The sequence below is a fragment of the Gouania willdenowi genome, chromosome 3 (genome assembly GCF_900634775.1).
Source record: "Gouania willdenowi chromosome 3, fGouWil2.1, whole genome shotgun sequence".
Lineage (NCBI taxonomy): Eukaryota > Metazoa > Chordata > Actinopteri > Blenniiformes > Gobiesocidae > Gouania > Gouania willdenowi.
Window position 1 is genome coordinate 4,858,680 of NC_041046.1, and position 27,838 is coordinate 4,886,517.

Genomic DNA, 27,838 nt, shown 5'->3' on the forward strand with positions numbered 1-27,838 from the left:
GTACATTACACAATTATTATTAAATTAAAAACAAACATAAATAAAACATTTAAAATGAATAAATGGTTAATAACTGGTTATATATTTACACACGTGTGGTCTCTTGTGTACATTCAGGGCTAGAAATGAAGGAAACTTGTGGAATTATCAAGCTTAACATGTTGCCTAAATTATTAATAAACAGAACAGGGTTTGGTTTTTTGGCACTTTTATATTTTCTTCTTCTCCTGCTCTGTCCTCTTGGAGGATTAGTGGGAACCTTTTCAGTGAAGTTTAGCCTGTTCTATAGGTTTGATGAGATGTTGATGCACCACCTTCTTTTATTCTGTTTTGTGTGTTTTATGCATCGTCTCCATGAGTCAACTACACCTAACACTGACTGATGGCCCACTGAGACGTGAGGACTGATTTTAAAATGCTGACTCCTTCACTAATAAACCTGGATCTCCATGCCAAGTAGTGAGAGAAACCTCCTCAAATTGCTGCAGAACTGCTGTCAGGGAACTCGTTATAAATGGTGACTCCTAAAAACAAGCTGTATATGTTGACCATGAGGGTTAATGGAAATAGGTTCATGAGGGTTGCTTATAATAATATGTATGAGATAAACGAGATGCAGAGTGAGTCCCAGGAGGTCAGTTTTATATTGACCTGTGCTGTTTTTCACTCATTATACTGTACAATGAGTAAAAAATACAGGATACACATATATAACTGATAAATCTCTCTCAGGCCCAAATAAGGCCAAATAAATAAATCAATAATGACTCATCTGCATACGTGTGAATTTTTAGTTGAGTTCTCTATGGTTTCTGTGGTCTTTGTCTTTTTTTTGTTTTACACTGAAAATACTAAAAAACTCACAACATATATTGAAAATAAATAACAGTATTTTTATCATTACAGCTTTAATGGGTGGGGGCAGCAAGTGAACGTTTTGTCTATAATGTTGAAGCAGACATGATTTAAATGATAAAAGCAGAAACATAAAAAAGTATAAAAATGTATGAATGAATAAATAAATAAATAAATAAAAGGAATATATATTATATCATATTCTAATAAAGAGTAACCTTTATACTGTAAATTAAATCTGATTTTTCTTACATTCCCACATACAGTTATGGGTCAATGAATCATTAGTGATGTGAACAGTCTATGTTCATAGCTCTAAGCTGATCACATTACAGGGAGCTGAGACATATGCTAAGTAGTTTACTGAAGACCCAAACATGTTCCAGACCCAAACACACACTGACTATTTAGAGGAGCTGACATGTCCACCAGAGAGGATGTATAGCAGATCTGTTTCTGAGAGAGTAGGTGGAGCTTATTACTATACCATATTTACCTTTCTATGTGATGGAGTTCCTGATATATTAGAAGATGAAAATGGAAGAAAAATAAGGACACAAAAATCCACACACAACCCACTCACTAAATTGGCCATATTTAAAAAAAAAAGTATTCCTCAGATCAAACTAAAAATTTCAGTGTGAATATTGAATAATCACAGAACAATTTTATACTTTTTTGAGACTGAAGTGCATGTTATGTCCTGTAAATTTGTTGAAATGACCCCTCTGTGTTCCTGTGTCCTGGTCAGTTTGACAGAGTGTATCTTATTCTGAAAGCTCAGTCCCCAGGTCTGCTATCTTGTTAGTAGCTCCTGTGTTATCCATTCTTACACCAGGTCTTTATCTCTGTGTACATTCCATATTTATGTTTTGTGGACACTTTGTAAAATCCAATGTGTATAAAGTCCAGAGGAGAGATTACCTCCTCAGGCATTTAATCAGATTGTAACTGACTGTGAGAATACTCCCTTATCTTTCTTTTTTATTCTAAATGTCCTGACAACAGGCAGAGACAGAACTTTTCCTTTACGTTCTTGGACCCCTGGCTCCATCCTGCCGGTCCTAGAAGCACCAGTGGTCCAACACTTAAACACTACACATGGAATGATGGCCATGTGCACACGCTACAATTAGGAACGTCTTCCTAAAAGGTAAAGTTAAAAAGGCCTGGAAACCGACAACCTCAGCGTGCCCAGTGTGTTGTGGCAGAGTCTAGCTTTAGGGTTGCTGATCAGATGTGGAAACGAGGTTTATTATGTCAAAGGGTTTTTGTGTGTGTGCCTCAGTGAGTGTGTTTGCTTCCTCATAGTGGTAGTTAAAACAGAGCAGATCCTGCTCAGGCTGAGGCCTTGGTGAGTGCTACAATGCTATGTGGCCTGCTTAGGGCAGTCTGACCAGAACTGATCAAGAGAGAGTTCTGTAATTACATATCACCGTGAACTCCCACAGACACGTAAATTACATAAGTGAAGTACCTACCTCTTACTGAGCCAAGAATGTGTCCGTAAATCCATTCTGTCCGTTTACCCAAAGACTGAAAGACTCAAATACATTTGACCTTTCAACAATTTTTTAAATAAGTTTAAATTTTCCTATCCTTGAATTTTGATTTTCTCAGCATCTCACAAAATCTTTGAATCTCAAAGTGACGGCCCAGATCAGCGGTACAGTCCTCCTGTCTTCTGATAGGACGTTAAGAGGTGAACCTATTTTTGATTAGTCTCAGAGGGTCATTCACCATCTCTGCTTTCCAGGGCGATAAATCATGAAATTCTATTTCTGACACCAAGTTGTGGCTGAAAAAATGTGCTTAGCACTTGGGTCAAAATGGGTTTGTGTTTACTTCCATTTCTTTGTGAAAGAGAAGGGAACATTCTCAGTTACTGTAGTTACAATCTGATGAAATGCCTGATGGACGCCACATGGACATGTAATCAAGGCCAAAAAAGAAAAAAAGGGTGTGGCCACATTCTGTGAAAGTCGGTCGCACCAGTGCCACCACTGGAATAGTTTGTATAGAGCCCTGGTAATGTAAACAGATAAACGCCTGGTGTATGAATGGATAACACAGGAGAAGATAGCAGACATGGGAACTGAGATATCAGAAAATGACCTGGACACACAGGAACACAGAAGTATTTAAGTCTCTTTTCATCCTTAAGAGCCATAAAAATGTAGATCTTGACAGATTATCATGGGTACTGTGATCTTTATGATTAAATCCTAGTGTGACTAAATACGGATTCAAAATATTGACATTTACTGTATATCAATAGTGTGAGTAAAACACTAGCAGTGAATTAGCTACACCTGACTCAGCTTGTCTTTATTTTGAAGCGTGTAACCGTATAAGCCACAGTTCCAGCTCTCTCCTGCAGCTTTGACATTGTTGCATCGTTCTGACTAAAAAACATGAGTCGTGAATCCAAAAAACATAGAAACCATGTCGCACAATGACAACGTGCGTACTTTGACCAGGATTGAAATAGCAGGGTTGAGCTGAGCAACCATCCATCGTTCCTGGTATTGATTCATTGACTTTCCATTTAGAAAGTGTATCAGCTGATCTACTTAAAATATGCACATTGAAGTGCATTCTTCATTCTTAATAAACATGAAGTCTCTCACACCTGGCAACAAGCCAAATATAATCTGGCAATATAAAAATATAATCTGTTTGGGCCAAGTTGTGAAAGATGGAGAGTTAATACCATTTCGGGATTTACAAGCAAATTTAAATTTAGACCATTTGTGTATATTCCAATATTTGCAATTCAAATAAATTTTATGTAATCATTCTTTCAATGATATGGATGAACCTCTTGATTCTCAATTGAAAAGAATAACTAATAGTAAGAAGATGGTGTTGAAAGTCTACAAAATATTACGTCCATCTATATTTGATTGTAATCCATCAATTCTAGATCAATTTCAAAGAGACAGGAGTGTAACACTAACAATGGATCAATGGGGTGCCATTATCAAAAAATCTAATTATGTTTTAAAATGTGTAAGGTATAAAATAAACATTTTACATTGACTTTATTTTACACCACATAAACTTAAAAAAAATAATTCTGAGTTGTTTTCAGACCTTTGTTGGCATGGATGTGGGGAATCTGGCACCCTAATACATCTATTGTGTAGGGATGTAACGATTAATCGTACGGCAGTTAAAAATCAATTCATAGGTATCACGGTTCATATTGATACCCTGAAAATTTAATCACAGTACATTTTTAAACAGCAGAGAGTGCTATCTATTTGTCCTTCTCTTGTCCACAAGCTTAGGCGGCGGGCGGAATCGCCTTCTACTCTTAAACATGTTCATAAATGATTCCTTACCCCTTTAGCACCGAAAGAATATCTGTAATACGTGAATATCTGTAAAAGTCAGGTTTTTCTATTAGCTCTGTCTGCTAGCATAGCATCTCTTCTTCACTGCTAGAATAGCTGCATGCCAACTGACCACTGGGTTACCAGCGCCCTCTGCTGGTCCAAACAAATATCTGCGGTAAATACAGTACAATTGTTAAGGCACAAAATACATTTTCAGTTGCACTTTTAAAAAGAAAAAGAACTATTATGCAGTTTTGCATTGTTTACTATAGAACCAGATTTTAAATGAATAGGCTTCTTCTTCATTTGTATTTTTCCTTTAAGTTCATTCAGGATTTATTTTTAGTTAAATTGCATTGTTTTGAATAGTTTATCCAGCGATTCTTTTGACAATTATAAACAGGAAAATAGTTCAGTATTTTCATCATTTGTCTAGAGTCCCATTTTGTAAAATAAATCGTGAGAGAATCGTATCGTGAATCGTTACATCCCTACTGTTGTGGTTTTGCTCCAAGGTTAGAGAATTTTGGATGCTTGTTGAGGAATTTATTTGTAAATTATTTAATGTGAAGTTTCATTTATCACCTTTGATATGTCTGCTAGGGTACAAAGCAGAGGAAGTGAAATCTAACGAGTTGCAATATCTGTTTAAAGCTAGGGTAGGTAATTTTTAGGGTAGGTAAAGTTTTTGGTTGAAAATGACTTTATGTCCTGACAGAAATTAAGATCTTATGTGCTCTGAGAGAGAGAGAGAGAGAGAGAGAGAGAGAGAGAGAGAGAGAGAGAGAGAGAGAGAGAGAGAGAGAGAGAGAGAGAGAGAGAGAGATATAAAAACTATGGAAATAAATCTATCAAGGTGCCACTAAATCAGTGTTTTTCAACCGTGGGGAAAAAAATTCTTGATATCAAAATGGGGTCCAATCCTAAAAAGGTTGGGAACCACTGTGCTAAATACTGTTTTTTTCTACTTATTTCTAAAATTAGATCATTTAAATCTATAGTTGTTTTTAAATGGTTTTCTAAGGATAATGTTGTAGTCAGTGCTTGGATTCAGAAACAAGAGAAATGGGGCAGTTGAACCCAATTAAATTAAAGTCCAACTTTGACTCTAAATGTGGAATTAAAAGTGAGTAAAAGTTGAAGAAAGATCTGTGATCTCTTCTCGTCATTAGAGGTAGTTTCGCTCAGTAACAGCAGACATAAAAGCAGGATGTGTGGTGTTGATCTGATTTCATTTAAGAAGCACATTAAAGCCCCCTGCAGCTACAATTACCACAAGGATTCTCTGACAGCTTTACATAAACACACCAGCTGGTCATAGATTCATCATCCTGGTTCTGCCACAGGCTGAAAACCTGCTGTCATGGCTTCACACAGACCTGAGCACCTCGGCCTCGCTCACCAGGAAAACACGGAAGAACATGAACACCCCCCACCCCCTGAGTCTCCATCTTAACACTTTCATCTGAAATGTAATTAGCGCAGAAGCAAGAAGCTTAGCGCTCCACCCCGCTCTCAGCACAACGGTAGGCAGCCCCTAATCCTCACAGCCTAATGGGATTAGCTCTGAAGGGACGCGAGCACACACACAATATGCTCAGAATCCAACTCGTACCATTCATCCGTCTCTTTGCTGCTCCACTATCTGCCTAATAGGATTAGAGCACGACTGTCCATTTCCTAAAAACCATATACGCTCCACTCAGTGTCGTCTCAGCGTGGTCATGATGGATGAAAAGAAGATGCTTGAGTTCTGGAGAGATTCACTCAGCATCCATCACCGGTTCCTACTTGATTGTAGCGCGTTTCTAATCATCTTTAATTAGCAATATGTATGTTTTAAAAGGATGTTTTGGTCTAAAAGCAGCAGCTGGTGTGTCAAAGCTCTCAACACTGATTAAATAAATAAAGTTAGAAACCAAAGCAGATGACTTGACTCATTACAAAGGCATTTTTCAATCTGATTCAGTTTATGATTATGGAAGAATAATAGAGAAAAACAAATGATATAGAAATAATGAACAGAAACCATTAAATTGACTGTGAGAATCCACATAAATGAGTATAGGGCAGGATGTATAAATCAGACTCCATAGTGACATCACAGTAGTTAGTGTAACTGCAGCCATCAACCAAGCCGGGGCAGAAGCATCAGCTGTTTATCACCAGAGCACAGCTGATCAGTTACTGTAACTATAGGACGATAACTGAACAATGAACAATGGGACCGACGGCACCGGACGGGTCAGGTTCAGACACATATTTAGAACTCGTGGTGGTGTTGGGTCACATGGTGTGGTTCTTCCTTTCCTGCTGCAGCTGCTGTAGCTGAATAATGCAGCTTTAACTGTAACAGTGAGAACAGGATCCAGTGGAGGAGGATGGAGCAGAGGACCATAATTAGAAACATTCCTTTTTCTGCACAATAACGTGGATTATCCTAATCTTTGATACGAGGATTATGTAAACAGATCCGATGGGTCTCTTGCGTGCACGGCGTCCCTTTTTTGTTTGTGTTTCACTTTCTCTTGTTACCCGTGTGCTGAACAGTTGTGTGTTAATTAAATTGGTGCTTACCATTAAAACGAACGTACATATGTCATTTCTTTTAAGAAAAAAAAATGAGGTTTTCACTGTTGAGTCAGACTGGGATGAGAAAATACAGCCCAATCCACATTTATTTACTCGCCGTTTATGTGACCGTTTACTGCAGGGCGTGTGCACATGCCTCTGTGTACATCTGTGGAACCAAACAGTAGTTTAGTCCAGCGATTCTCAACTGGTGGGTCGGGACCCAAAAGTGGGTCGCGGACCTTTACAGGGTGGGTCACAGACAGCTGGTCAAAATATAAATAAATACTTATATCTCTCGTATTGGACTTGTCTTTTATTTTGAAAAACACTTTTTTTTTTACAGGCATGCTGTGAACTGTATGTTGCACAGGAAAATATATAGATTTGTGTTAAAAAATATATACATATATGTGTGTGTTTTCAACAGTTATTTATTTTTTTTAAAAATACATTTGGTTGGTTGAATTTTAAAAAAAAAAAGAAAAAAAAAGTGCATCGCGATTTAATGACTATGGCAAAATGTGGGTCCCAGTGTCAGACCAGTTGAGAACCGCTGGTTTAGTCCACTGTGCTTGTCTTCTTTCAGTCTCTAAGCCGTCTTCTTCTCATTCTGTTTTATTTCTGTATTGGGACACCTGTCCAAGCCGTCGAGAACACGCACCAGCATCATTTGACTTCACGTCTGCAGAACTGTGCAGGAAATTTGTGCCCAGAACAGCAGAAGAAAATGTATCACACAATCTGTTCAAGGCAATAGGTAGAAATGTGTGTGGACTCATTCTCATTGGTTTTAAACGCATCGTCACCCTTTAGCATTAAAAGACAAAATTAATGGTTATTTTTTCATAAATACTGCCTTATGCTCCTTTAGGTCTATATTTAAGAAAACTTTGAAGACCCTTGACAAGAAGCTTTTACAGTATCATTATTGTAATATTCAAAGGCACAAAATAATGAAAAACCCTTCCAGAAAACACCAGAAACAATTACCAATTACCCAACCTTCTAAGCATTGACCCATCGATAATATTGTACTTTATACTTGGGCTCTTTCAACTCCTGACTGTTGTTCATTATTGTTAATATTATATGTGGTATGTATCATGTTTTCTGTCATCATTCAGTTTAATGTTTGTCTCATTGTGTTAAATGTTGCTTAACTGTATGTTTACTTATATCACGTTTACCTGCGTTAAGACAACAGGTTAAATGTAGCTATTGTGCTAACTCCAGCATATTTATGTTGACACTGTTTGCTGAAACATTTATTGGTATGTAATGTTCTAATTCAAATAAATAAATACATGAAATGCAATGAATAATACATGTGAAAACATCCATTTTAACCCTGTGGCATTAAAAACACTGTACATGAGTCTTTTCCTATTAGGTCACATTATTAGAATGATTGAGTCATCTTCATTAGACGGACTGTAGATCAGACGAGGTTCCTTAAAATAAATGTTAATATAAATGTTTGTGATGTTTACAGAAATAAACATTTAACAACGTCAGTTTGAATTTCTGATTTACTTTTCATTTCAATTTTGCTGTAGGCATCATACCGGTTCATATGAATGACTTTCACAATAAATATCAAATTATGAGATATCATTAGGTTACATCTACTTAGAGGGGAACGTATGAATAGAATATATTTACAAAGCAAATTATTCTGATGGAAAACAAATTTAGATTTTAAATTATTCTGAAAAAGTTTATTCTGTTGAATAAATCGCTCCATAAAAACCAGTTACTGTAGTAGAGACTTCTCTAGGCAGAGAAACAGAAACCTGAAGAAAAGTTTCTCATCTATGGGTCAAAAAAACAATGGAGCAGAAACAAGTTGCCAACCTGCTTTTAGTGGTTTTAAAGCTCTGGTTCATGCCGTCACTGGTTCCTCTGGCCACCCACAGTGGACTGAATTACTCTAGACTTGGATTACAAACGCTCTGAGACCGACAGAAACAATCGCTTTAGAATTCTCTAGACTTTGCTTGCGTGTTCACACCGACCAAACGAAGACTATCAGAGCAAACTAATCTGTAACTAAAGAGCGTTTTAAACACTCTAGGGTCCGTCGGTGTGATCAGCTGCCAGACCGAGCGCAAGACATAAAGCTGCAGTATGTAGAATGGTTAGACAACCACTCTCCACCCTCCCCTCCCTGTTTCTAAACCTATGGCCCCTTACCGGTATGTTCGTGAATGTGCACAACTGTGGAGCTTTTAGCAATTTTTTTCTCAATAGAGGCTAGTGACAAATGTAGGGACTTTTTCTTGTGTTTTTGGAGTTATTGTAGCACGTATCACTCACTGCTGTGAGGAAAATAACTAGAGGCTCACAGCCGCTCCTCTCACACAAGCAGCAGCTCTGCAGTGATCCCTGCTGATGGTCAGAGCAGACAGACACTCCACATCCACACTGCAAAGTAATTGTACATATTCTCTCAACATTGGATATGCATCTCTTAGGTTTACAAGCAATTTATCCCGTCTGTTATCGCTCTCCCTCTGACTCCGTATGTGGGGCAGACTGATATTCGGACCTATGCGGAGTCCGTTCCGCCCCAGTATGTTTGTGCCCGCATTAAATGTAATAGTGACTTGTATTTCACCGCCTGGTGAAACAGAGGAGGAGAGATGGACACCTTTAAAACACACACAAGGACTACAAAGAAGTGCTAAGGTGAAGTGAAAAATAGCCTTTTAGCTAAATCTAGTACATTTTCTGAATGGATATGAATGTACTGTACACTGTCCTTGTTAAATAAACCAATAAATAAAAACAATATAATAAATGATTGTGTAAAATGTAGGATTTTAATGGAACCTACTATGCGGTGGTGCACCGATATCTAAGCTCTGAGGAGGGCGGACAGTCCACTGTGCGTGGAGTCCACTCGAGTATGTTTGAGCCTTTAGTTTCCATTCGGAACAATTTGGATTGCAATCAGATCAAAGATTATTGTAGATTTTTGAGCAAATAACCCCAAAAAAAAATAAAAAATACAAACTGCAGCTTTAACCAGTGTGAAAGCATCCTTACTTATTTATGCTATCAACTATTCCAGCAGCTGTAACTGAAAAGCATTAAATGAGAAGTAGCAACAACAGAACAACAGTTTTCTACCCATTATTACTCATGCACAGAAAAGCTGGAGACATTTTAGTAATAATAATAATAATAGGCATTGTCTATTGATAGCATTTAGCAGATAAACATATGCTGAGTTAAGAGTTAGATGCACTGATACAATGGTTTTATTAGTGGAAATATTGACTAAATATTTGGTGTTTTGTTGTATTTCATGTGCGTTTACATCACATTGTGTTATCCTTCCTGACGATAACGCAGTGGCTACATTTTCTACAAACTAAACATAGGTTAAAAACAGGGTGAGTTCATTCATCTCCATGAAGGCTACAGCATCGTGCAATAAAACAACCCGAACATCAACTGAGACTGCAGGCTAACTTCATAGCTCTCCTCTAGTCTCTGTGGTGCTGATTCAGCTCAAACACCAGCGCTTCATTCTGACTTCCCGATTAGCAGTGAAAAAAAAACAACCACCAACAACCCACTCCTGCTTCACCGCTCAGATTTTTAAAGAGATGGAAAAGAAAAGTGAGAAAAATGAGTCCTAGGTGAATAAAGCACTCACAGGCACCGATCTCCGACTCGTAATGGAAAAAAAGAAAGGCTGCCTCACATCAGAGTGGAAAAACTGGGCTTCTAGAGTAGATGAACATGATAAATATAGACTTTATATGGCGTAACATGTAGCGTTATCTCTGCAGAAGCCTCATAATAACCATCATGTTAAAAGGAAAAGTATCAGGTTCACCACTGCTCATTTAACCTGAACACGTCCTTTTGTATATTAATATTGGATTAGTTTGACGTATAAAAGGCCAAGCAGGAGAGTCAGGTAAACCTAATATGTATTTTTATTGAAAACTTATTGAAGTATTAAAAATGAGAGCAGAAAAGTTAACATATACATTTACATATACATTTGCCATTAAATATTATTTACTTGTTAGTTCATGTTAATAATTAAATTATAGACGACATGGTTCTCACCAGGAATATTTCACAGCGTAAGAGGATCACAAGGCGTACGAGTAACCCCATTTTTTTTAAATTGTATAATTCTCTGAGAGCCAAATGGACACAATTAACATTATCATTTTGGATAAAAAGTTACTGAATCGATTTCAAATCACTGAATCATTTTGGATCAAATTGTTCTAAATTAACCAATATCATCCATGAATCAAATCATTGTTAAATTGAATTGTTACGCCGCTATAAATAACACATACAGTAACTAGAAAAGCGCTCAGAGAGCACAGACCTCCACCAAGTGATTTATTAAACACTATTTTATTTAAATGGTGCCACAATTATTCTTTTTAACATTTGTCACAAAGACGTAAAAAGTACAGCACGAGTAGTGGGCGGGACAAACACACAATGCACTTCCCTACCACTACTACATTACCCATAAGCCACCGCGCTTAAAGGAGCAGGCTCAGGCACAGCTCACATCCACACATATTGTGATTTCCACAAATGTTATTTTCTCATTTTTAGTCATCCAGAACATCACCAAAAGCTGACTCAGCATAACGCATTGCCTGACGTTTTTATTCTCTTTGTACGATTGGTTTTCAGCATGTTAACATCCACAGTGATGATGTCAGAATTTTACAGCAGTTCTCGTGTGGATGGGAAAATGAATGGGATATAGATGTATATCTATATATTTTCTTTTGGTAGCCAGAACATCACCAAAATGTAATAATCTGTTCCTTGTCCCATTTATTAATTTTCCTGAAAATTTCATCCAAATCCATTAATAACTTTTCACGTTATCTTGTTAACGGAGGGTAAAACATAACCTTCCACAGTGAAGCACAGAGCTAATAATGACTCTGTGTTACAGTTAGAACTCAACACGCCTCCTTTGCTCACTGTGGTTGTGTTTCTGTGTCTGACCAGCACTGCCCTCACTTCACTGTACTGGTGTTAATGGTTCATACTGGGAAAAGTAAAAGGACCTTTAGAAGAAAACAAGGCTGTATTTCATCTGCCATTGGCTTCAAGTCCATTATCTAAAGGAACACATTCAACATAATGCCAAAAAAAAAACACACACACGCACGCACGCATGCACACACTCTACAGCTCCGTCTCTGATCCCATCAGGCTAATGCCCCCCTCCCAACCTCTACAGTGAGGTCCGAGCTCTGCTAACAGCTGGGATCTTTCCAGGAGCGCCATGTCTTATTTAGGACGCTCAACAGGAAGCTCTAACACACACACACACACACTCAGGACATTAGGCATGAAGAGAGAAACTTGATTCATACACACACACACCCACACACAAAGCACAGCATTAGCTCAGATGTGTACTTGTTTGGCGTGGTGTGTGTGTGTGTGTGTGTGTAGATACCTAATCCACGTCATTAGCTCCACCGTGTCCGGGTCGTAGAACTCCCGCAGCTCAGACAATTCCTCGATCATCTTCGGCCAGAACTATAAAAACATGCAGAGGGTTTAACGTGTTAACAGTGACGAGATGAAATGTGGATGTGTGTGTAATGTTCTGTCCATTGCTGCAACACAAACCACTACTGCAAACTGAATTACCCCTCAGAGATAAATTAAGTTTTCTTATTCTGAATCACACAGTCAATTATATAACCTATCCTCCTAATAAAAGTGATGGATTACAAGTAATCACATTATACTGTAATTGAGTTGCTTCAAGGGTACTTGTACTTTTTTGTGTATATTTCTAAATCAGTAATTTTACTTGTACTTAAGTACGTTTTAAAAGAAGTAAAGTAATTCATTACATTTCTACACCAAACTGTGACTGAGTAAATTATTATTTGTTTATTTTAAAATGATCAACATACATTGTGAAACTACAAAAATGAAATAACCAGACAACAATCAAATGTATCACATCATAGCCGACCAATCAGATTAAACGTAATGCATCACATCATAGCAAACCAATCAGATTAAACGTAATGCATCACATCATAGCAAACAATCAGATTAAACGTAATGCATCACATCATAGCAAACAATCAGATTAAACGTAATGCATCACATCATAGCAAACCAATCAGATTAAACGTAATGCATCACATCATAGCCGACCAATCAGATTAAACGTAATGCATCACATCATAGCAAACCAATCAGATTAAACGTAATGCATCAAATCATAGCCGACCAATCAGATTAAACGTAATGCATCACATCATAGCAAACCAATCAGATTAAACGTAATGCATCACATCATAGCAAACCAATCAGATTAAACGTAATGCATCACATCATAGCCGACCAATCAGATTAAACATAATGCATCACATCATAGCAAACAATCAGATTAAACGTAATGCATCACATCATAGCAAACAATCAGATTAAACATAATGCATCACACCATAGCAAACCAATCAGATTAAACGTAATGCATGAAATCATAGCCGACCAATCAGATTAAACGTAATGCATCACATCATAGCAAACAATCAGATTAAACGTAATGCATCACATCATAGCAAACAATCAGATTAAACGTAATGCATCACATCATAGCAAACCAATCGGATTAAACGTAATGCATCAAATCGTAACCGACAAATCAGATTAAACGTAATGCATCACATCATAGCCGACCAATCAGATTAAACATAATGCATCACATCATAGCAAACCAATCAGATTAAACATAGTGCATCACATCATAGCAAACAATCAGATTAAACGTAATGCATCAAATCAAAACCGACCAATCAGATTAAACGTAATTTATCACGTCATAGTCGACCAATCAGATTAAACGTAATTTATCATGTCATAGCCGACCATTCAGATTAAATGTAATTTATCACGTCATAGCCGACCAATTAGATTAAACGTAATTTATCACGTCATAGCTGACCAATCAGATTAAACGTAATGCATCAAATCATAGCCGACCAATCAGATTAAACGTAATGCATCACATCATAGCAAACCAATCAGATTAAACGTAATGCATCAAATCATAGCCGACCAATCAGATTAAACATAATGCATCACATCATAGCAAACCAATCAGATTAAACGTAATGCATCAAATCATAGCCGACCAATCAGATTAAACGTAATGCATCACATCATAGCAAACCAATCAGATTAAACGTAATGCATCAAATCATAGCCGACCAATCAGATTAAACGTAATGCATCAAATCATAGCCGACCAATCAGATTAAACGTAATGCATCACATCATAGCAAACCAATCAGATTAAACGTAATGCATCACATCATAGCCGACCAATCAGATTAAATGTAATGCATCACATCATAGCAAACCAATCAGATTAAACGTAATGCATCAAATCATAGCCGACCAATCAGATTAAACGTAATGCATCACATCATATCAAACCAATCAGATTAAACGTAATGCATCACATCATATCAAACCAATCAGATTAAACGTAATGCATCACATCATATCAAACCAATCAGATTAAAAGTAACGCACAGCACCAAAACAGCATTGAATGGAGATTATTTTCTCAGTTTTTAACTTTATAAATGTATCTACAGTATAGACAGTATAGAATGTTATTTATTTTGCATTGAATTCAATAGTGTTATTTTACATTATATAGATGTCTTTGTGGTGTTGACAAACAACATTTCCTTTGTTTTGCTCTTATTTTTGTTCAGCATTTTCAGACGCAGTTCAGCGCAAAATATAAAAACAAATATTACATAGAATTGTAGACACGTAAAGTAAATTATAGGTTGTACACCTTCATGTACATCTTGCTACTATTTCAACAAGATAATAGGTTTAATTTTAAAACTAAGATTTTAGAAAAAGATTTTGACCAAATGAAAAATAAACATAATCCATATGTTCTTAGTGGTGCCTCTGGTTTCTACCTATTATGTTGTTACTCACATGGAACATTTAGCATGTTTTAGAGTTCATAAATGTATGTAAAATAGAATTTTATACAGACGCCTTTGTGGAAAATAAATTAAGTTCCAATTGGGGTAGATTTATTCTCTTCCTTTTTAAGTTTCTACATGAGATGTTTACTGTATGTAAAGGACCCGTACCAAGATTTATTACCAACAATAAACGTGGGGGGATGAAAGTAACTAGTAACATTTACTGTTAGTACTATTTAATTGAGCTACTTTTCACTTGTACTTGAGTACAATTTAAATAAGTAGGAGAACTTCTACTAGTATAGGATATATCAGTACTCTTTACACATCTAACTATTAGGATTAAAAACAATTTTTAAAATTCCCTATGAAGCGAGGGTCCAGGTTTAAAATGATATTCTCCTTTTCTCAACTCTCAAACAAAAGCAACGTACCTTATAATACAGGCACGCCATTATCAGCAGTGGCACGCCGTATCTGGTAGACCTTAACTGCAAATTAAATTAAAAAAAAAAACATCATTAATTAATACAGTTGTCTAATAGAAGAAAAAAGTATCAGTTATGCAGAGATAAAGCAGGAAAAAATAGATTCTCACTGAGGGAAATAACACGTGAGCATCCCTGCTGATGCATGTTGTGACCACACTGACACCTAGTGGTCACATTAGTAATGTCATCTTAAAACCACATTATGGAGCTCTTCATTTTCAAATAAAAGCTAAACATCTGTCAACTACTGGAATAATAATAAGTAACCATTCTAAACATTGTTTGTACCACATTAAAAGGATCCTCCACTGTTTTTACAAATGTGACCTAAAACCTTTGAAATGTACTTATTAGTAGATCTAATAAAACACATTATTATGTATCATATTCATTTAATTATCTTAAATAGGACTACTTTACAGTTTTAGAGCCTGTTTTCCTCCATGTTTAAATCGTGTGATTGATGATGTCACACCTGTAAACATCTCATTGTTTTCTATTGGAGTGAAGCATTCAGCCTCCTTTTTAGATCATTTAGTAGCTTTTTAGATCATTTAGTAGCTTTTTCAGTCAAAATGACAACTTGTGCTGCTTTTGGTTGCTGTAAAAAAAAACGACGAAAAGTTAAAGATGTTGATGTAGCAGATGTGGAGAACCTGGAGATGAGTAGTTGGTTCTCTGCAGTCCCCACATTACTCAATAATGCTCGACTGATGTAGAACTTTGAGACTCTCCATTCAAATACATCCATTTTTATATTTAATAATTTTTGTATTTATTTTATTGTTTTCATGTATTTTGTATCTGTAATTTGTTTTATCTACATATGTGTATAACATGAGTATGGACACAAGAAGTGTGTGTTATGTCTTATTTTATTTTATTTACAAGCTTGTCTGTCTTTGATATTATTGGTTGTACACAGTGATAAATAATTCTGCGTGTACAATGTGTATGTGTAAGGATTACATCAGCATCTTTAACTTCTCCTGGTTTTTTTTAGAGCAAACAAAAGCAGCACAAGTCGTCTTTTTGACAGAAAAATCTGTTAAATGATCTAAAAATCTGTTAAATGATCTAAAAATCAGGCTGAATGTTTCACTCCAATAGAAAACCATGGGATGTTTACAGACAGTGGGTTTGACATGATTTCAAGATGGAGGAACACAGGCTCTAAAACTGTAAAGTAGTCCCATTTTTAAATTACTATTAAATTAATATGCACCGTGGAAAACAACACGTTTTGTCAGACACAGATCCAGTACATTTTAAAGATTTTAAGCTAAAACAGTGGAGGATGCCTCTAAGCAGGGCACACAAACACTAAAAATGATATTCTAATGAGGAATAAGTCAAGAAATAATGTTTGCAAAGCTAAGATGACCTTTTACCAACAATTACTTTGAAAATAAAACTTCTCATCCATCTTTAGAATTAAATTTGTATTTGTACCGTTTATCTTGTTGTGTTATTACTGAGATTATCATTCAGCTGAAGGCTCTTTATCTCATCACTGTGCACGTCAGTGATCTGAGTGAACTGGACTTTCTGTTCTTACAGCCTTTATTCCAGGGGTCACCAACCTTTCTGCTACTTCAAAAGTTACTGAATAATCTAGAGGGTTACTACCAGTTTGATATACACTGACATTTCACAATTTCACTTTAATTAGAGGGAAAAATAATGAAGGATTAACTTAAAAAAGTAGGAAATACTTAAGTTTTAAAATTCAACACTTTATTCCTCTTTAGTTTCACTTTGAAATGACCACCTCTGAAACATTCCATAGGATATCACCATGTTGCTATTTTACTAGCCACGACTTTTAACTAATCAAAACATTTTTTTTTTTTTTTTTTGCAATAATTATGTATAAGTTATTTTTAAAAATCCTTTTCTTTTCAGAAAAACATCACAATCCAAAAATTTAAACTATAGCAACTTTATCAAAATCTGTGATCAGTAAAAAACTGTTAAAATATGGTTAATTTACGGTAATACATTTTTGTATTACCGGTAAGTCCAGTAGTATTTAACTTTACTAACTCTATCCTTTGTATGTATCGTTAAGTAAATCAGATTTTAGTGCTGCTGTTAGAACAGGCCTGAGGGCCCCTCAAACGGTCCATATGGGCTTCCTGGGGCCCACAAGCACCGTGTTGGTGACCGCTGCTTTTGTGCAAATACGCTATAAAGAGGCTTGATTAATAAGCTTCATGGACTAGATTTAATTCAGCTGATATTCTCATTTACATTGTTAAAAATAATAAAATAATTAATAATAATAACAATAATAAACTGGATATTTGCTGACATATAATGTTCCATCCAACTGCATTTCTTTTAATAAAAAAAAGTTTAAATGCATAAAAATATTCCAAATATGTAGTAACTTATTATATATGTGCTCACTTTGATTATTATACATTTTTTAATTTATATGTGACTAATTTACTTCTGTAATTTAATCTGTTATTCAAAAGGTGTAAATATCGCTGCTATTTGGAAAAAAACATCTTTAAAATTACTCTAAATCTATTCAAATGTATTTTCTGCCCTATTTTATTTAAATCATAGCCCTGTATAAGATTTATGAGTATTTAGATTTTTATTTCTATCATAATGTTGATGCAAATCTTTCCCATTGATGATTATTTTATGAAATGTAACGCATTGAAAATCCTTAAACGTCATTGACCCTATTATACAGCAGGTTATGTTTGAGAGCGTATACACTGTGCATGGTACTCACTAGTAGTTTGGTGTTGCAGCGGACGGCGCTGAGCAACAAAGTCCACAGCTCCATCCCACACACACCGTAGGCTGCCAGCGCACACATGTGGCCTGTCCATATATACTTCATCCTGCAGAGAAAAGAAGAAGAAGAAGACAGACAAGCAACATCAAGGAGGGAAACATTTTTCACCAGAAGCTAAACATTCAAATATCAACCAGACTTTGTTTTGGAAAGAAAAAAACTTCTGCCCTCATGTTTCGGAAGAAAAGACATAAAGCACTGTTTATTTAGAGCAATGAAAACCATCACAAGTTGGTATTTTGACCTAAAAAGCTACTAAATGATCTAATAAGCTACTAGATGATCTAAAAAGGTGCTAAATGATCTAAAAAGGTGCTAAATAATCTAAAAAGCTGCTAAATGACTTAAAAATCGACTAAATTATCTAAAAAGCTGCTAAATGATCTAAAAAGCTGCTAAATGATCTAAAAATCTACTAAATAATCTAAAAAGCTACTAAATGACTTAAAAATCTACTAAATGATCTAAAAAAGCTACTAAATGACCTAAAAATCTACTAAATGATCTAAAAAGCTGTTAAATGATCTAAAAATCAGGCTGAAAGTTTCACTCCAATAGAAAACAATGGGATGTTTACAGGCAGTGGGGCCGTGTGACATCATCAATCACATGGTTCCAAGATGGAGGAACACAGGCTCTAAAACTATAAAGTAGTCCCATCTTTAAAATGAAATTAAATGAATAGGGTGCATAATAATGTGTTTTGTTAAACATAGATCTACTAATTAGCACATTTGAAATATTTTAGACCAAACTTGTAAAAACAGTGGAGGATCTCTTTAACATAAAGGAGTCGTCTGACTGAAACAAATGACTTCCTGCACGTTTGACCTTTTCGTCTTCATTTTAGAGAAACCAAATGTGTGTTACGTTCTTCACTGCCTGACTCGACGTGTGTTAAAAGGTGTTACAAAGTTGTTCCTCAACCAGGGGCCTCATTTTATAAAGGCTGCATACGTACAAAAGAAAGCGTACGTCACATATAAGCAAAGTTTGGGATTTATAATAAATATATTATAAAAATATATATTTATAAAAAAAACCTGGCTAGATAATGTTTTCACCTCCACAGCAGCTCAGACCCTGCCGTACGCACACAATCGTGAGAAACGGGAAACTCCGACGCCAACAGGAAAAAGATGAAATTAAAGACAGCTCTGTGAAATTAATAGAAATTCTGTGAAATAAATCAAACACATTGAACATTTCACAACACATTCTTTGAAGGATGCATTTGCAAAAAGGAGGAGGAAAAAATTATACTGACGCCCACAGGGAGTGAGTGACATGTGTGTGCCTACAAATACAGTTTTATATTAATAATAATAATTGTAATCAAAATCACATGATCATTGTGCAAAACTGCTGATCATCTGGCTGCAACACCTGTAGCTGTTATAAAAGGAACACACTCTAATGCATAAAGATGCACAGTGGCTTATCAGGCACTGCTGGAGGACGAGGTGCACAGGAGTCTCTGGAGGGGGAGAATCTACAGAAACCAGTGAAACCTATAGACAAACCAGGACCCCCCGTGAGGACGAGGTGCTGCTAGAGAGAGGACGTGGGAGGAAGACGAGCTGCTGCGGAGTTTAACCCCATGTTTTTGGCACATATATCGTACATCTGTGTGTGATCCCCACTGATCCTCCAGCTTTTTGTGAGGCTGAGCTCCGCCCCTTTCCTCCACCTGTTGAACAAATGTTCTTCCTATGGAGAGTGATCCACATTTTCTCCTCCACTTTTATGTGTAATTGTTTATTTTTCACCTGTCACAGTCTGATGAGGCAACGTGATCTGCCTTTCTATCATTTCTAATGTTCACCGTGTCACCACATTAAGCTCTCCTGTGTGTGTCCACCTCAACTATTAATACCTCCACCTCACATTCAGAGAAATCTGTTTTATTTGGTCATTTTCCCCTTCGGTCCACCGTGAAATTCTTATTAGTGAATATTCTTTTAGGGCCTTCACTGGACCTTTTATGGACACCAAATGGGCGGAGCAAGGTGTTACTTCACAAGCGCTAATGTTCGAGTTGATTGTGATTTATAAACGGAAGCAGGCCTGAGACGTAAGTGCGCCATCGTTTATAAATGGTAAAAAAAAAAAAAGATTTGTACACACTTCCTGGTTTTTAGCGTACGCCAGCTGAAGTGTGCTTAGCTCGGCACACTTTTATAAATGAGGCCCCAGTGTTTGAAATCTCCCACTGAAACTAAAACTCACTCAGTGTGTTGAATGGACCACAGCACAGACAGAGAGAAATCCTTATTGGCCAGCATGAGAGTCCAATCTGATCAACATTTACTAATACACAAAAGTAAGTCCAGAAATCATGTGAAACAGTGTCATGTATGCTTGTTGATGTGTGTAATTAAAAAGTTTAAAACATTTTTATATCCTAGAACATAACGTTCAACATCCATCCCACTCACATACACACACACACACACACACACACACACACACTAAAAAAAGCTTTAATTGTGCACTCTGTCAACTGTCAACTTCTACAACTGTGCGCCGTAAGCAAACCGGCGACAGAAAAAACCTCCACTCTCACTTTTCCGGCAGAATAATTGCATGTTTCGATGAATGTAGAAGAAAAGGTGAGCGCTGCACTAGTAATCATGATGATTTTTTCTGACACCCCTTCATAACGAGCACAAAGTCAAAAGCAATTATAATATCAAACTGAATCAGAGATGTCAAGCCGTGCAGCGCGTGTTTGAATCCAAGACTGGGGAATTTTCTATTGACACTTTGCAATATGAAAACCAGCAAATAATTATAAATAACTGTTTGGAATAGTCAAATCTCAGAGGGATTATAGATTAGGGATGTGAATCTTTGGGTGTCTCACAATTTGATTCAAAATTAATTCTCATTTTAACCGATTCTCGATTCAAACAATTCTCAATTCAAAAACTGATACAATACATAATGTGCTACGGCAAATTATGGCATCAAAACAATACAAAGGCAAACTTAAGACAAAAGGTAACATTTATTCATGCTAAACACACACATTGTGCTGTCTATGTCAATGATTCTCAATTGGTGGGTCGGGACACAAAAGTGGGTTGCGGACATGTACTGGGTGGGATGCGGAAAGCTAGTCAAAAATAAATAAATACTTAATGTCTTTTATTTTTAAAGAAACTTTTCTTTTGACAGCTATGCTGTGAATCGCATGTTGCACAGGAAAATATGTAGATTTATGTTTTAAAAAATATTATATATTTGTGTTTTCAACAGCTGTTTTTGAAAAACTAAATTTGGTTTGTTGAATTCTAAAAAAATATGGTCACGTTTCACTGACCGTGGCATAATGTGGGTGAGACCAGTTGAGAACCCCTGGTCTATGTAATACATTGTAAGTTGGGGTCGCTGTTGCTTCCTGGTGAGATCGTGTCATAGACTATAAAGGTGTGGGTGAGTTTGTGTTTTGACCTAACACTGTTGCCATAGTAGTCAGAAGTCGCCATCTTGAAAGCCCATGGCCTGTTTATGAGTATGTTTAAGTGTACTGTTTGATAACACTCCTAAGACTGTGTTTGCGAAAGTTAAACATAAACGGTATGTTATATAAATCACCGCACGTTAGCATGAGCATTTACATGGGTTTTCCCTTAGACGTTAGCATGAAGCTAGCTGACTTTTTGTATAGTGGTATTTTCTATTTATGAGAACACTAATATGTAGTTGTATGTTCAGTTTACAGTGTTTTCTGAGTAAAGACTCTAATGGATCTACTGAATCAGAGTTTTTCTTAAAAAAAAAATTAAAAAAAATTAAAAAAATCGATTTTTGAAGTTTATGAATCGATTCAGAATTGTGGATGATTAAAATCACAATTGTTATGTGAATCGATTTTTTTCCCCACCCCTATTATAGATTATAGATTTTAAAATGGGAAACTTATAATAGAAGGAGCTGGAGCAGCAGAACATAATCCAGCAGTAAATCATTTCTAAGATCTACAACCCCAGAATACTATCAACAGGTGATTTCCACCAGCAATAGTGATAATGACCCATTATTACCACCTTGTACTGTATGTACTGACTGTATCTAAGAATAAAGCTCCGGTAAGTAAAAGTTGTCCTGAAATGTCCATGTTATCTTTATTTAGTCCTGTAGTTGTAAATAAATATCAATAAGTGGTGACACAAATATTTTAGTCAGGTGATCATTTTTACCCAATCATTCAACTTTCATGCAGTGGTTTGTGTGTCACTGAAATGATGTCTTCACAAATGCTCCAGAAATGTTTAGACCAAAGACCACGTTTACAGTTTCTTCTTTTTATGTATTATGTGCTCTTACATTCCTAATTTTTAGTACTTTTGGTTAATATTTTTAGCGTCCACCCATCGTTTGTTATACGTGGCATAGTTGAAAATAAAAAAACACTGTCATCTATTGTCATATTTTGATAAGTACATTTTATTGGTTATAATATATTGGGTAAAAATCACCCGGTCATAGTGATGGTATTAATAATTTTAGCGATAGTAGCAAACACAAACAGACATTTTTTAAGTAACTGAGATAACTGAGGTATGACAGTGTGCCATGGTTATGGGGTCCCAAATATAAAGTAATAAAATAAACACATTTTTGCAACATTTAGCAACAACACCACATTTAAAAAAACTTATGTGGAATTTTTACATTACTTTTGACCAGACTTACAGCAATATTTGTTAAATTTGTATGCTTTTTTTCTCGCAAAAATATGTCAATGCTAATTATAAATGTTAAATATTAAATATAAATGTGACAATTAAATCTAAATGTGACAAATAAATCTAAATGTTAAATATAAATGTTAAATATGAATGTTAAATATAAATGCTATACCTAAATGTCACAAGTGAAACTAAATATTTAGCTCATATGCAAATTCACTGTTTAGATTTAAAATTTAACATTTAGCTTTAGATTTAACATTTATATTCAAATGTAACATTTAGATTTAGATTTAAAGGTATAGAGGAGGATTTTCCCGAAGTTCAGAAAAGAAATGCACTCTCCATTTTTTGAAAAAAAGCACATGTGCAACACTCTACCTGCTCCCAAGAGGGAACGTATATTAAACGTGTGCAAGAGAGCGTGCACGAGCCCAGTTTTCCTTGTGCACAGCTCTATTTATAAGTTGGTGTCTGCATCGCGCATACAAGCTTACTTTCCAAAAGAAGATTTGCACTTTTCCCACTATGTCAGACTCGCCACCGGTAAATGAAAAGTGTGCAAGCGCAGCGAGTGAAAACTAGCTAAGGACGAGCACGTAAGCTATTGCTCTTCTTATATTAACGTAAACATATCACCAGAATGATTGACAATTGGGAGGACCAATAGTGATGAACCACCCGGAATTTGAAGCCAAAATAACAACCTCCACAATACCTTTAACATTGACTATATTTTTACGAGAAATCTTTTTTTTTTTTACAAATATTGCTGTAAATATGATCAAAAGTAATTTGTTTCTAAATGTTGCAAAAAGTTTCTGTTTATTTTAGCATGCGCAACTTGGCAATCAGCGCCGCAGACACGGTTAGTAGCAAACAATGCAAGTTGTGTCCATCACTTATCTATCATATACCATTATACAGTGACGCAACAGTCATTGAGGCCCATTTTGCATTATTTTTTAAAACAACAAAGCATCAACTATTGAATGTAAAATTAAACAACTACCTAATTGCTATCATGTTTAAAATACATTTATTAAAAGTGATGTACAACTCAATGTGTTAGGGTTAGGGGACTTGCTTAATGTTCCATAGTAATAGCAAAGATTGGATTTTAAACATTAAAGGAGACATATCATGCCTTTAAATCCGTCCTTTTTACATATAAATCATACAGTTGTGGTCTATATAAAGCAGAACTGCAATGCTTGGGTCTGAATTCCTCATTATTATAGCTCCACCCCTTTTCTACCCCTTTTCTGATGTGCTTCTGAGAGCAACTCGTTTTGGTCTCTTTAAATGCAAATGAGACACTTCATACCCCGCCCCCTCTCCAGGTTGCAGAGGTGACACTCGGTTCAACTCCACCCTGCTCGGCCATTTTTGTAGTTTTAGAAGAGATACGATTATGTAACGGCGCAGAAAATGTTTATTCACACGTTATTTACAAAATGTCAAAAACAGAAGACTTGTCCATCCAGCCTTACATGTTTGAGCCAGAGTCTGACCCGGCGGAGCGATATGAAAATGAAGATGATGAACCTAAAACGAGCACACAGCGCTAACATATGAAGACGGTGCAACTGCTAATGCTAACAAAACAATGACAGGGACGTCTTATCATCACACTTTTTAGCGTTATTTACAGCTTACCGAAGTGCTCTGTTCATCGTCTCCAAAGATAGAAGGAATTGAACCCTCAATCAGACAAAGTCTTTCTGTAAATCCTTCTTTATACTGGTGGAGGTTGATGAAGCAGTCATCATTGAAGTGCTTCACACACACTAAAATGACCTTATCCACAGATGTGGTACATTTCTATAAAAAATAAAACTCAACCAGACACTTTGAAAAGGTTCTGATGCTGGGAGACGGTGTAATGAAGCGTGTGGGTTACTACATCCAACAACCCAACATTTTGACTTATCCTCTCGTAACTTCTGCATCCTGGAGCTTGGACTACAAAATAAAAGCGAGAAATGAAAATGGCGGATTGCTCGAAGTGTTGGGCCTGGAGTTGATGAACTAATTTGGCAGTTCTGCTGCAAATACTGTGATGTAATAGTTCAAAAAACGTAATAGAGAATAGAAAAATTGAAACAGATTGAAAAATATGACCAAAACAGAATATAAAGATATCTACGGAGCATCTGAAGAGACTAATTTGAACTTTTCTGTACTTCTAAACACTCTAAATATACAACAAAATGATGTTTTAAGGGCTAAAACAGTGGATTTAGCATGATATGTCCCCTTTAAAATAAAATAGGCTACAATTCCAAATATTTTCCAAAACAGTTAAATTACTTTTCAAGACTGGAATTTTTTTTTTTTTTCAAATTCCATAACTTTTCCAGGAAATTAATGACATTGGGGACCCTGTCTCTCTCTTCTCTCTGCAGCGTCTGACGATTTTGTCAAAACAAAGCGGCATCTTTAAAGATTATGTCACATGTGAGTAAAAATATCATAATGACATGATACAGGCTCTGTGAAGCCACACCTTAGCTTTTAAAAACTGCTGCAATTTCTCAAACAGAGCAAATATTAACGATCTTTTAAACTAACTGTTCCCCAGAAGCATTCAGAGTCAGTGGGAAACCTAAACATTTTCATGAGTTTTTTAAATGTGCGTGAATGCGTGTATACAATCTCAGTACGATGTGAGCTCAGTACATGACACCGGACAAGACATTAAAGAGGACATGTTTGGGTAAAACTAGACATATGGTCATCCTACAGTGAATGCACAGCCTCACCTCATGGTGCTGAAAGCCAGGAGGCCAAAGAAGAGCGTGTGCAGCAGATTATAGGCCACGTCTGGACGGAGAGCCCCCTCCCTGCACTCAGATGAACCCCCAACAGGCATCCTGGGAAAAAGAAAAGAAGACGAGACAAAAGAGCAGCTGATAAATAAAACATAGCAGAGGAAAGCAAAGATGGTGGGTGGGTGGAACTGATTTTATTCAGTTTATTCAGATTTTCAGTGGCTGGTATTCATCAGCTTTGTACTGAAGTGCACGTGTAACCAACCGCACGCCCACGACCACTTGTGTCTGCAGGAGACAGCGTGTAGACACGATCAGAACGACCCAAGGTCAACCATGTTAACGCCACGCTTTGGACGCATGCTTCCGTCCATTTGAATATAAATCCAATTTAACTCATCTGGCTGTGTAAAGCAGCCTAAACTGGACCAAATGAATGTGGGAATTGGCAAACAGCCCTTTTGTTCTATGAGGTTAGTATTCCGCTCCCCCAGCAGCAGTGGGCGAGTTGATATGCTAATGTGATTAGTTCAATGCAGCCCTCACCTCGCACCGCAGGCAGATGCCGGAATATTCTGTTTCCCTGAGCATGAAACAACGATATGAAGTGTTTGTTGAAGCCGTGAATAAATTACTATCCTGACGGTTTAACCGTCCGATTATCCTTGAGGTCACTTTATTTTTTAGTTTTCCTAATTTGATGGGTACTATCGTGATGATATGTTTCCAATGTGCTGAACACATATTGCATGCAATGGTGTTCTTCTGAGGTCAATTTGACCCCAAGCTGTTTTAGCTGATGCCATTCCCACAAGGACATGCAAACTAAGAGAGGAGCAAACGTACAAATGTCCTCTAGGCAATAGGTTTACGTCAATGAGGTTTTGAAACAGCTCTTTCACAGCAAAATTGAGAATGTGGCTGAGACAGAGGATTGTGTTAAGGAGGAGCCTGATTTTGAGGCATTCTCATCTGAAATAGTGAGTAAATAAGTTTATAATAATAATAATAATAATAATAATAATAATAATAATAATGCATTGGATTTTCTATAGCACTTTATCATAGACACTCAAAGTGCTTTACAGAATTAAGGAATTATTCTTTCACTCCACAATTAGTGGTGTTAAGCTACAATTGTAGCCACAGCTACCCTGGGGCAGACTGCCAGAAGCGAGGCTGCCATAGTGCGCCATCGTCCCCTCTGACCACCACCAACACTCACTCACACACTACATTCATACTAGGCAATATGGGTGAAGTGCCTTGCCCAAAGACACAATGACATACCACTGGAGCGACTGTCCCCCACTGTGGCCCCTGGAATTCTTCCGAGATCTAACCAGATTGGGCAATGACACGCTGATGAGAGTGGGTGGGTGGGGCACCAACATCAAACAATATGGTTAATTCTGTGAAAATCATGGATGTTCACCCCCCATTAGAAAAGATTTGGATCATGAAAACTATTTAAGATGAATTCATTCTAATGTCAAATATCCCTGGGGTCAATCTGTATTATTTGAGGAAAAGAGGAAATGCAAATATATATATATATATATATATATATATTAACCTACTCCTTATTCAATGAGTTGCCACAGAAACTTATTTCCAAAGTACAAAAAAGAGTTAGAGGGCAAACACATCTCACTTTTTGTCAACAACAACAACGACGTAGACATTAATATAAGAAGAGCAATACCTTCCTCACTTATTCTGCAGATTTTATCAAAAGCTGTAAAACTTCCTATTGTAGACACTGAGTGTTACATTTCCACACAGCGTACTGTAAATAAGTTTTCTCAATGATGCACAAAGACATTTGGCCTAAAGGAGGAACACACACCGAGACATCCAGACTGTGGAATAATAATAGGTAGTGAAGCGTGGTTTTTAGAAGACGCACAGCATTTCTAAGGGTTTTTGTTTGAGCTTTTTCCTTTTAAAACAGCTCTGCAGAGATTAGAATATAAGTATATATAAATATAAAAAAGAAAAAGAAAACACCTGAGTAAAAACTAAAAGTTAGCTAAAGTTAGCAGACACATTCATAGAATCATAAATCAAGTTTAAAGTTGATAAACCAGTGGTTCTCAAACTGGGGGCTCAGCGAAAAAAAAAAAACAGATCACATTTTGTTCTTTATTGATAAAGAGATTTATTACTGTTCTAAAATCATTAATTATCAATAGTTTTTTTAATGAGATTTGAAGAATATTCCAAAATAAAAAAAAATTTCAATGGTCACTTTTTTAACCTTTTGTAATCAATTTAATAAAAAAAATAATTGTTTTGTT

At 36.3% G+C, this 27,838-nt stretch overlaps 1 protein-coding gene across 5 annotated transcripts in view; it reads right to left on the reverse strand.

Annotated features, from left to right (window-relative positions):
- The window catches only part of dpy19l3 (dpy-19 like C-mannosyltransferase 3), a 78,527-nt gene that overhangs the window by 13,844 nt on the left and 36,845 nt on the right, over nt 1-27,838 (reverse strand). For all 5 annotated transcript variants that reach the window (XM_028439546.1, XM_028439555.1, XM_028439563.1 and 2 more), the window contains 4 exons: nt 25,530-25,640; nt 18,002-18,113; nt 15,193-15,249; nt 12,235-12,317 (listed from right to left, as the gene is read on the reverse strand). In XM_028439546.1, coding sequence (XP_028295347.1) covers nt 12,235-12,317; nt 15,193-15,249; nt 18,002-18,113; nt 25,530-25,640 — 363 coding nt within the window. The remainder of the gene's footprint in view (nt 1-12,234; nt 12,318-15,192; nt 15,250-18,001; nt 18,114-25,529; nt 25,641-27,838) is intronic.